Source organism: Oryzias melastigma, linkage group LG12 (assembly GCF_002922805.2).
Source record: "Oryzias melastigma strain HK-1 linkage group LG12, ASM292280v2, whole genome shotgun sequence".
In the NCBI taxonomy this organism is placed as follows: domain Eukaryota; kingdom Metazoa; phylum Chordata; class Actinopteri; order Beloniformes; family Adrianichthyidae; genus Oryzias; species Oryzias melastigma.
The window spans coordinates 20,331,099-20,343,549 of record NC_050523.1 but is presented as its reverse complement, the minus strand read 5'-3'; the positions used below and the strand labels follow the sequence as shown (position 1 = coordinate 20,343,549).

The 12,451-nt window shown below is 37.7% G+C and overlaps 1 protein-coding gene across 3 annotated transcripts in view; it reads right to left on the bottom strand.

The window, feature by feature from the left end:
• The window catches only part of rxraa (retinoid X receptor, alpha a), a 197,634-nt gene that overhangs the window by 39,543 nt on the left and 145,640 nt on the right, over window positions 1–12,451 (bottom strand). For all 3 annotated transcript variants that reach the window (XM_036214525.1, XM_036214526.1, XM_024298832.2), the window contains exon 3: window positions 5,941–6,179. In XM_036214525.1, the coding sequence (XP_036070418.1) occupies window positions 5,941–6,179 (239 nt within the window). The remainder of the gene's footprint in view (window positions 1–5,940; window positions 6,180–12,451) is intronic.

Sequence of the window (12,451 nt, the reverse complement as noted above, 5' to 3'; positions counted from 1 at the left end):
TATAGATCAGGGTCACCAACCTTTTTGAAACTGAGGGCTACTTCATGGGTACTGAGTCATACGAAGGGCTACCATTGTGAAATATCAAATTTGCTTAGTTATAGGTAGTTATACATTATTAATAGTGATACTCCTCAATGTAAAGACCGTTTTTTCACCATAAAAATCATAAAGCTAGGAGACATATCAATATTCAGCACTTTATTAATCTCAGTAATTGTAACATTTTCAGATGATGCCTTACATCACTACATTTCATGGGAAAATGTCCCATTTTCACTATGTTGTGTAATGTTAAAGAAAAATCAACTCACACATTTTAAACAAATCTTTTCACATTTTGAACTAACGACCAAATCTGCAGCACTAACAAAATTAAGGATCTTTGAACTGGAGTAAATCTGAAGTCACCTAAACTTATCTAAAGGTCATGTATCATGAACATATTTTAAGAGGTTTTAATTTTGCAATCTATGTAAATGCAAGTGTAATAAAAAAAACATAACAGAATAAAATTGAATTTTAGATGCAGCTCCCCAAAAATGTATCCAAGTGTTATAGTAAAATTTTGGTAAACTATGAAGCCACACCACTTGATGAATTCTTATTGAATAATACCTACCGTAGTCAGGGACCTCATGTAATGATGCGTGAACTGTCTGTAAATAAGTTGAATAAAGTTTGATTTTGTTTTTTTGTAACTTCACTACTTATTTAATTTACATTTACTTTTTTTAGATAAAACATTTTTATTTTAATTTAACCAAAGAGCCACAGTGAAGGGGTAAAAGAGCCCAATGTGGCTCTGGAGCCTCAGGTTGCAGACCCCTGGAATAAACAGATGTCGAGAGGATTTCAAATTGGAGCTGAAGGAAAATGTAACTTTTACTTTAGTCATGCTTTTGAAAAAAATAAAAATAAATAAAGAAAGAATGTGTTTTCTATCAAAAGTTTTGGATATCCATCACTTAAAACCCAGCCTAAGCAGGCACTTACTGAACAGGCGTCTATCAAAAGGGTGTAACTGTTGTGAAACTGAGACTGTAACCTCAACAACAGCGAACAATGTCAGTCTGACCTCAGAGCCCTGCTGGTGCTGCCACCCTCACTGCCCAATCATTTCTGTGGATATTTGTAAACGGCTGTCATTAATGAAAACGCCGGTGAAAGAGCTGCACAGCTTAGCTGAATTTCAGCCTAATTTAGGAATTTTATGCACGTTCTTAAATAAAAATGTGGAATGAAAAAAAAATAGATTTTTAGAATAAATGTTGATGTAGTGAACCTTGCTTTTTTTTTGTTTGTTTTATATGTGGAGAATACTGAAAACTAATCTCAGCGTGGACATATGTTGTCAAAAACAGACTACATTTTCTTTGTGGAGGCTTTCTTTCAAGTAAGCTACAAGACAGTTTTTGATCTTTTTCATGACAGCCATAATACATCCATTATTTATTTGAATGATCACTCTGTAGAGGGAATTCAGGCTGATCAACCGTCTCCAACCTGCATACAAAGTAGTTGTGGGACATGAAAGGCAGCTCAGGCAGAAGTGAGAGAACGGTCAAATAATGAAAAATAACAAAAGTGAGTGATGGTGAGAAGGACGTCCGCTTTCTAGGAATAAAAGACTCCGTCTGCTTTCTCAAAGTTCCCCTAATCCTCTCTTAACTCCATTACACGAGGGACACTTTGGTTAAGAAGGTGCAGATAAGCTTAACAACGGCGTGGAGAGCCCATCCCCGAATGCTCGTGCATTGTCGGTCTACTTACAACACAATTATCAATAAACACAAAAAGGCCAGCAAAGGCACTTTGTGTTGGAAAGAATTTTAATTTCAGATATGGCTCCAGACAGAAACTGGGCCAACGCCAGCTTTGATGTCTTAATTGTGAGAGTGTGTGTGTGTTTTTCTTCATCAGAAACCCGCGTTTTCTGATGGAAGTCCAAGAAAAAGGGAGGGAAAGAGAAAAAACAGAAACAATGACAAGAGATAAAAACAAAAAATGGAGGATGAGGACAGCTAGACAGAAAGAAACTTAGAAAAGAGAAGCGAAGAATGCAAGATGTAAAGTGAGAGAGTGACAAGCATGCCTCAGACTTTGAATGAAGAGTGACAGAGCTGAAGCTCTATAGGATCTAAGCTGAATAGAGCTTGATTGTCTGAGCCATGGGGTCACAGGAGGACCAACATGTGCTGGAGCCCAGCTTAGGAAAATTATATGTGTCCATACACAGTAGTGTGAAAATCCAAGCCACAGTAATGAGCACTTCAGAGACAGAGTGCTGTTTGAAGACATAGTACACCATTGGGTGTTTGATTTGATTTGTTTGATTTGAATAGCAGCTGCTTGTTCCTGCTGTTGAGGATTTACTGGTGAGAAAATCATTACTGGGGTTTAAATATCATGATTTTACTTTTTAAACAACTTGTCAAATACTACTAAACTGAAATGAATTGGGAATTCACCTGGTACTTGAGAAATAATTTGGATTTAGTTTTGAATGAACTAATTATGATAAGGTTCTAAGGCCACAACAGACTGAATGCTCATTATGCGCAAAACTTTATGGAAATTCTAAGAAATGTAAAAAAAAATTAATTTTGCAAATACACTTCTATTATATCATAATGATAAGAATAAACACAAACAAACTCACGCAAAAAGTAATTCAAAAACATGACGGCAGATGTTAACGATACTTCATTTACAGCAGATACATTCAAATTCCTGCCATGGCACTAGAGCTAATTATCTATCATAGGAGACATCAGCGTCTTATTGAACCCATAGAAAGGTAAGCTACGTGGGAGCTGCTACAGATGAAGTGATTTTGGGAAATGGTGGTTGGTGATTTTTTTAGCTGTGGATCCAACAATTCCTCATGACATGATCAACTTTCGATGAGCTGTGTGATGCTGTGGGATCTCTTGTTGTGCATCCCTGTATTCAATTGTTGGTCAGGTGACTCATTTAATTAGAAAAAAGCGTTTCCATTGAAGTTGTTTGGTATTAAAGAATATTTTTCCCATTACTAATGATTTAAACTGGATAGGGACACAATTCTGATTAGTTTACTCATTAATTGTTTGTCATTCATTCTTACATCAAGAACTGAAAACAGTTATTCTGAAAAAAAAAATCCACAAGCAAAACTTACTTAAAAAGTTAATACATGGACTACAGGATTTCATACCGATCATTTTAAGATGGATAATTTTTTTAATTAAATAATTGAAATGCTTTTAATCCTAGGTCCAGTAAAACACACGTTCTTCTTGTTATTTTAGTAAATACCTCACCAAATCTTAAGAAAGCAAAGCTGCATAGATCTAATACTCCAAAATTTCTTCTTGTGTGTTGATCATTAAGATAGATTTTTTTTTACATTGAAATAAACAAACCTGAATTCCTTCCTGCAAACCCTGAAGTCGATTGACTCAAATATTTCCTATCATTAAAAAAATATCTGTTTTTCCAGTGACTCACAAAATCTGCTCATAATTTTGACAGTGAAGTGCATGTCGAGGAAGCACCACATTATGTAATTCACAACAATACTGCTTACAACTCTATGCCGTACATTTGTTGCAAACTTTCTCTCCAACTGAGCCTTAATGAACATCCTGCTTGGGTTTGTGTTGAACCATCATTGATTGTAGCACCACACTATACACAGGTCTGTAATAATTTCTGTTCACCTATAGGTGCAATGATGACCTCTAGACAAGCAAACATGCAAAGCAATATGTCTTTACTAATATTAGTGACAGAAAACAAACAAACTTAAATTTAGACTGTATTTGAACACAAATCTCTCCCAGAACGTTGACGTGACAGTAGAGCAGAAAGTAAAGCTCCTGAACTTAAGTGAATCAAGTCATCTGTCAAAACTAAAAGTAACCTAAAGAAACTTCTGCAAACCTCTCCATGGATGTGCACCTTCACATAGACATAATCTTATTGACGTTTAATCCGAAGAAACATTAGAAAAACTGAGCACACCTGCAAAAACCTCAAAAGAATATTCCCTATAGTTGCTAGTCAGATACTTAAAGGATGGGAGCATAAAGTGAAGACAGAAACAAGGTACTGTAAAGCAGAAGGATACACATGTCTTTGAGAATAAAACAACTGGATACCATACAGAAAAAGGTTTTGTTTAGATTGCAATTGTTTATAGTTTTAAAATGTATCAGTCAAACAGTACTAACAAATTGCTCTCTTTGAGGACTATACCATAAATACTGACCTAAATGTCATTTTACGGGGATTTTTGCTTTAGTTGTTTTGGCAGAGAAAGAAATGAGAACAATATGCTAATGTTGAACATAAGCAGCTTTCACGCAGTGGTGATATAAAAAAGATGTTCATTGAATCACAGTCACTTCTGCATGGCAGAAGTATTGTTATGAAGGATGGAAAACAGCCTTGGTGAGCGTTACTGTTCCACTATTTTCTTTTTTTTTTGTTATTACCTCATAAGAAAGGACAGAGGAATAACAAAAAAGTAATGTTAACACTGCATTCTAAACCACAACAACAGCAATAGGGCCCATCGGATTATGAAGAGCACCATTAATAAATGGTTTATCTTTAAACTTATATCATATATAATGCCACAAATATATCTGTCACCATCGCTTGATGGGGAAGCATTGGCAGAATATTCAAGATTTCATGTCACCGCCCAATTTTGTTGAAAATTGTTGAATGTAGATGTCAGGCGTGCAGGCCCGCTTCTTTATATACCCCCGGGCTACTGACCGGTGCCATTGATATAGACGGCTGCCGTCCAGAGACATTTGCACATCTTCCAGTCGGCAATCTGGCTGCCACCGCCCAGTGGCTGCCCAGCTGTCGCCTGATTTTATAATGGCATCATCCCACAGTTATTACACTAACTTCCAACTTTACTTGCAATACGTAAAAAAAACAGTCCGACACTGCAACGGGTTAGCTGCCTTAGTGTATTCACAACACCCAATTTGATTGGAACTCCTAAAAAAACAAAGACATTTAGACAAAGTGCCTCTTACTTTTTCAAAATTGCTTTGACAACAGTAAGTACAACTATTGATTGATTCATAAATAAGGCACTCTGGATTATGGGGTGCACTGGTATTTAAAAAACTAAAATTAAGGCTTTTAACCCTACCGCACCATCTCTGGGTGATTTTCACCCGAGCAAGAGTATTGACATGATTTTGAATATATTGCATTTTTCTGAATGTCATGGGCCCCTGGGTAAAGTCATACATGTCCCAGGAATGGGTGGACCAAAGACCAAGTCTCCAGTATCATTTTTTTTAGGAATTTTTTTGTTGTCACATTAATAAAGTTTCTGTCATTTTCAAGCATGTTTTTAGGATCCTTCTATGCTTATATTTTCAATTTTCTTACATAAACCACAGTTGAAAATAAAAGAAAGCTACTCTAATTTATCAAGTGCTGTCATAGTTTGATTTTTTTTTATAACAAATACTTTTTATTGGGTAGATTATATCGGGTAAAAATTACCCAGGAAAAGTGATGGTGTAACTTTTTATGGCGAAAGTGTTCTAGAGTTAAGTGCACCTTATACTGTTTAGAGTAGATGACTTAACTGAGGATGTACAATTTGGATTACTGCCTTTAGCCTGGTCAGATAAGGCTGCACAGTGGTGTAGCTGTTGCCTCACAAGCTCTGGTTAAAATCCAGGCTGGGTCTTCTCTATACTGAGTGTTCCTGTTCTCCCTGTGCATGCGTGGGTTTCCTCCGGGGACTCCGGCTTCCTCCCACAGTCCAAACACATGCTTTGCAGGCTGATTGGCGACTCTAAAATGTCCCTTAGGAGTGAGCGTGAGTTTGTATGCGTGATTGACTGGATCCCCTTGTGTATTTTTCCACAACGCATGTGTGCGACATCAGAAGTGTGATTAAGCTGTGAGCCTCACCTGGGGACTGACGCTGGGACCGTAGCCCATGCCTGGTGAGTTTAGAGAGTGGGGACCCATGGGTGAGCTTATAACCGAGAAGGGTGATGCCAGGCCGTTCATCGGGGAACTCAAGCTGTTGATAGGAGAGTGGAGCGGGCCCGAAGGCCCCATGGTGGTTGGACTAAGCAGAGATGGGTGAATTCCTCGATGGGACGTGGGTGAGCCCAGCAGTGACGAGGACACCTGACCAGATGAATCTGTTTTGAACAAACAAAGGTAAAAGAAAAAAGGTTAATGAACTTGTGCATTTGTATATATTTCTAACATGGCATTCAATGTGAAAGAGTTTACAAATTCAAGCATAAATCGAAACATAAATGGATGGGGTTTTTTTTAGCTTGTTTTTCTAGTAGAAAACATCATATAAAAAAGAAAGAACAAAAACAGGCTGTTCATAAATGTATCTGATTTTTTTTAAGAGGTTTTTACACCTGAGCTAATTAGTGTTTTTTCCTGACTTCAGTATTTGGCAGCAAGAATCTGTCACATCTGGTAAAGTGTGAAAGCAGGTGTTGAATCTGAGTGCTGCTCAGGAAAACAGAAAATCCAGTAAAAACACTCGCAAATCCAGGGAACTCTTCCTGGAAAAATAAGCTAAAGCGAACACCACAGCCAACTGGAGGCTGGCGATGGTTGGAGAGTCGCACGGCTTCACTCGGAGATTCTGTCCCTCAAACTTCAAAAGTGCTTCCCTCAGGAATCTAGCGGGTCAGCATGTACAATATATCTACTGTATTATGCATGTGCTTGATGAGTGGGGTAGCGAGCCCAGGAGACTAAAAACATGACCTTGCACCACAGCAGAGGAGAAACCTGCACGAGGACTGTAGTAGGAAGCAGAGATACGGCTAGGGTCACGTGTAAAGAGCTTTCTCTCTGTCTCCTAGGCTTTGGTCTCAGCCTCTACCTTGACTTTGTGAGCTATCTTCCCATCAGCTGTCAATGCGGAAGATATGAGACAGACAGGAACGTGAGCAAACATGCACTGAAATACAGACACTTTGGCATGAGGGCTGGGTGTGTGGAGATAACAACTCCCTCCCTCTTTCATCACTCCTGTCCACTCTTTTTTATTTCCTATTTATGACTGCGTCCATCTCTGTTGCGTCCTCCGACCCTGCCGTCTTCCCCGTACATCAACATGAGGCAACCCTGACTTCTGCACTTTCACTTTCATGTGGTTTTTAACTGATGTGTATCAACACCAAGAGGTATTTGGAGAATGTGATCAGGAGAAATTAGATTTTAGAGGATTACGTCTTTCACATAGAAGCAGATTAGGTTCACCATAATCTGGCTGCTGTCAGAAAATACCCTCTTTTTATATCCCGTCCGATTTTGACATCACAACTTTGCTCTCTTGCTCTCAGCCGTGGTGGGATGAACACTTGTTACGTAATATATGGCAGTGTAGCTTGTCCATAACAGTTTTATAAGTAACCAGGTTGTTCTGTTCCCACCAAGCAAAAAAGAAAAAAAAATAAAGTATCCCAGCAATATGCATTTCCCATTTGCATATAATACTTTCTGATGTCTTTTTGCCATAAAATGGCTGATGCATGCACCACATATCAGGGGGGTCTTTGCATCACCTCAGTCAAAGCAGCACCAAAACGGAAAGCTCAGTTAAACACACAGATTCCCACACTTTACCTTTCAGAAATCACACAAACAGCGTTCAACTAAAAGGCTAACAACAGTCCTGAATTTAGATGTATTAGGTCAGTGTTTAATCTTCTGAACCATACCCCTTGAGCTTCTAGCCATCTGATTACATTTCCTTTTTTCCCTAAAATGCGCCCGCACACATGGTTCCNAAAAAAAAAAAAAAAAAAATTACATAAATTTAAAGCTCTTAGTGTGCCAGCAATTCCCATAACCCTTTGCCAATTGGGTTTTAATTCAGCCAGATAAAGCAAGCTGTGGTATTATGGTTGCCAATCTGCTATTGTAGGTCTCAGCAGGGGTGGAGAGCTTAGCTGAGCAAGGCCCCACCTGGAAGGGGGGCGACCGACTAATAGAAAGTCTGAGAGCTCCAGCAAACGTCTCCCTTTTTCCCTTTTATTCATTTCTGGAGTGGCTTTCTGCTTTTTTGGAGGGAAAAAAAAACAACAATCTGAACTCAACGTTTTCTTTGTTACATGTTTGTTTCTCCAGACGATGTAACTATGAACAAGATTTTCAAAGATCTGTGTGCACATTTCTATTTTTTTTGCTAGAGTTAAGAGAGGGGAGGACAGAAAAAAGAAGCAGCGAACAATTATTATATTAATACAAAAGTAAAAGCAAAACAACAAAAACAGAAAAAGAGAGTTTGATAACCAAAACACTGCATTGAATTAAAATGAGAACCTAACCTGCATTTCTTTCTGTTCAATAAGGCTGTCAAACACTTTTTTATTTTTTGCACAAAGTTTGCAAGAAGCAATAAACACCCAATCTTAAGAGATTAGATGCAAGTCTGTGTGAAGCTGGGGAGGGATTCAAATCACTCAAGCGCCCAGGAAACATGTGGCAGATGTCTAGTGTCCCATATAACAATGTTACAAAAGGATGACTCAGATTTAAATTAAGCGTTTGACCCTTTATTAATTGATGTCAACTACATTACTGAATGAAAAACATAAAAAACACAAATAACTACAAATAAGTCAATTAAAGCTCATGTATTGGTTGATTGCAGAAAATACTCCTGGACTTTTGGTTCAGTTAAAAGTTAAATTATGTGGATTAGAATATTTGACAAAATTAAAGCTATTGTCTTAAGCCTTAAAAAAACATAACAAGTTACTTTTTTGAAGGATCCAAAAGTGTTGATTTTCCTGTCAAAAGAAACATTCTGATAAAAGACAGAACTTTCCAGGTACAAAAGTGTTCAGGTTTGTTTGGGGATAAGGCAGGGCAAATGTTTGGCACAGCATCATTTTATCAATGATTGGGTTTGGTGGCAAGTTCAAGGCAGAACAGTTTGCAGCAAATACTACTCTGAATTATGCATGAGTTTAATGAAAACAGTGGAGCAACAGTTTACCTTTGTTGTTACTCAAAGCCTCGGTCACATGCATCAGTAATAGGGGTGACCTGCATGAGTGCTGCGAGTTTTTGATTCGTCTGGGCCGTGGAGAGAAGCAGCTACATCTTAGGAGGAGCAAAGGAGTGCATGTCTTATTTCATGAACAACACTGATGAGCCCCTTGTACAGTCCACACACCTATGTCTCAACAACAATAGGTAGAGGTAAAGATATAAGAGTTCCCTGGACCTGTTGCTTGCAGAAGGACTTTTGAAAAATGGGAATAAACACTTTTGCTCAATGGGAAGATCAAGCAGCCTATGACCTTGATATTGCATGTCTTGATATTTTTTATGACCTTGATATTTTATGCCTGCCAATTCTTAGCCATATCCAGCCATTAGGGAAGTTGTGACATAGGTGTAATGTATGTTATACCTGACCAGTCTCATGGCTATTTCTGTCATTCGTATTAAACAGTCTCTGACATGCTTCTATGAGCAGTTTTTTCAAGTTGTGCTCCACTTTGCCATCTGATCTGGTCAAACTGTTCCTCGTCCCAGAATAAAACTAGGGATTCATGTTGAAAAATACACATTACTGTCTAATGTATCAGGTTGTCTCGGCTTTTTTCTGTAAAGCCGTTTTGTTAAACATCAAAACAGCCGACAAACAACTTCGCCTGCAGCAAATTGGTATCATGCAGAGTTGTGAATTGAGTAGGTTTACAGCTCTGTAAAGCACTTAACGCATCTATTTGTGTGAGCGAAATGCATACTTTGTCTGAAAATAAAACAAGGTCAATAAGCTGCCACTGTAGCCATTATTTTAAAATGTCAATTTCAGGTTTGGTTAAATCAAGTTTGAGAATTTCTGACGTGACATATAATTTTGTGGTTTGCAACTTAAGAAAAAGCATTTGCCCTGCTTGAATATTATTTTAGTTTTCTTTTTGCCCCACATGAATGAAATACCGCAGACTGTTTTAGCTTGATATCCCCTGAAACAATCTAAGAGTAAAGCTCTTTGTTTGACAGCTGACGCGCATATGGAGCTGATGAAAGCTTACGGCATTTGAGAGCAGCCTCTTTCACTGAGAGACTCATTAAGATTATGAAGCACACAAGCCCATGAGTTGATGTTGTCTCCGCCACCTGCAAGGAGTGATGCATTATAAATGGAAAGCGCATCGCTATCCCCTCAAACGGAGGAACTGGCATCAAGATATACATGTTAGTTCACAAGCTTTGGCCTGCAGCAGCTCATTCCTAACAACTGCTAGGTTTTGTCTGTTTTAAAACAATTTGAACCATCAGCGTATCGGCTGGGAGACATCTTTATTATTCACCTACCACTTGAACACTGGAGGTTTAGCAGAGAACAAGGATGTGAGATGCAGCAAACAGAAAAAAAACATGCCTGTAAATCACAGTAAATCTCAGACTTTACATCCTGGTGCCATTTTATCATTAAAGCTTTTGAACAATGACCATGATGGAATTGATTTAAATGGGTAGAAACTGCAGGGGCTTAGCGTTTTGAGAGTTAGAGCCAAAAAAAAAAAAAGGATGCATACAGATTTAGGTTAATACCAAGCTCTGTCCAATCCTGCATTCTCTAAGACTTTGCTATTTTCATTAAATCAGCACACACACATTTACAGAAGAGCTCAGTGTAGGTCTGTGCAGAGGCAGAATGTTGTCTCAACTGCCTTGTTGGTACAAGCAAGGCCAGATGATAACTTGAAGCATCAACAGGCTACAAAATAAAATAAAAAAAACAACTTAACAAAAATGCAAATGAATACATGAATTATTAACATGTATATATATATATATATATATATATATATATATATATATATATTTGTGTGTGTGTGTGTGTGTGTGTGTGCGCACATACATGGGTCTATATTTGTTTGTATGTGCAGTGAGTCACTTCCACCTTTGACTGCTGCATATTAGGTAGCTGCCTTTCCCCTGAGATAAAACAGCAGATGAAACAGCAACCTGTCAACAACAACAGAGCCCCCGTTTGAGTATTTTTTACCCTTTTTTAGAGTTTTTTGCCCTTCATTTTTATTAATCCATAGGACAGTTTTTGCGATTGTCATTTCAGTTACTTTCAAAAGTACAGGGAGAGCGTCGGAGCGCTGCCAGGACGGAACAAAAGTTATTAGCATTTATCCGGATGCATTAACAGGAGGATAAGAAAAGAGGGCAGAAAAAGAATATATTTATGTACGTATAGAAAAAGAGATGAGCCCGAGAGACTCAACATGTTGTGCAGAGAGACTCCAAAAGCTCAAAATAACCCAAGAGCTGGTGGAACGGCTGCATTTTTACCTCTAAAGTTTTTACCTCCGTGTCACCATGACAACAGTAGGCTGATGTTTCAATCGTGCATAAAGCATGAGTGTGTACGTGCACCTTTGTGTTAATTAACAGCCAGAAGATTATTCATCAGCTTTGGCTTTACAGCATCAAACTATGCAGTGTCAGCATGTTATGAGGGAGATTTCACACTTTATACATGTTTGGTCCCATTAGTCAAGATCTGAACTGGAATACTGATGTGTTTGTTGTCTTTCACAAAGGATGAAGGGAATATCTGCTGTTGAAAATTGACGAAAAACAAACTTTGCTGATTACATGACAACAGGTGACATAAAAAAAAAAAAATCCTCCTTTGGGCTTGGGTACTTTTGTTGCGAGCTGCATTTTTAGGAAAACAGGAAGTGTTCTTGTTATTTGACAATTGTCAAGGCACTGTTAAAGAAAAAAAACTACCATGAGAACTGCAATAACAATTTTTTCGAAATTATCATCTTGCATCAAAATGAATGTAGCTATTTATTCAGAGATGGTGGATTTGAAAACATTTTTTAAAGGTCTACTTGAGCCGTTTTCTGCACCTTACAATTACACAATTATGAGAAAAACATTTGACTAAATACAGTAAATATTTTTACTGATTTCAAACAGCAAGACATTGTGTACTGTAACTTGGTATCAAGGTTAAAATACTAAATACTATATTGATTTTACTTGTTTAATTTTACTATATGGGGTTATTGTTTGATTTAAATCATGATTTAATTAAATATCAAGTCATTTCTCCATTCCACAATCAACTTTATTAAACAAAAATGAAAAAAATGATTTACACTAATCTAAGTATTTCTTTGGTCATCAAGTCATGACGTTTCATCTGTGTCGTTGAAACATCAACTGAAAAAATGTTTTAATTTGCATGAAAAACAAAAACGAAAGCAATTTTTTTCTTGGGATAATCACTTCAGAAGAACAGAAAGCTACACAGATAACTATCAGAAACTGGTGGAGTAAGACATGAAATGCAGGAGGCCAGGCTTGGTGGCAGAACCTAAATTAAGTTAATTATGACAAATCCCACAGAGAACCAAAAAAGGTGACAGAGCAGAAGACCTGACCATGA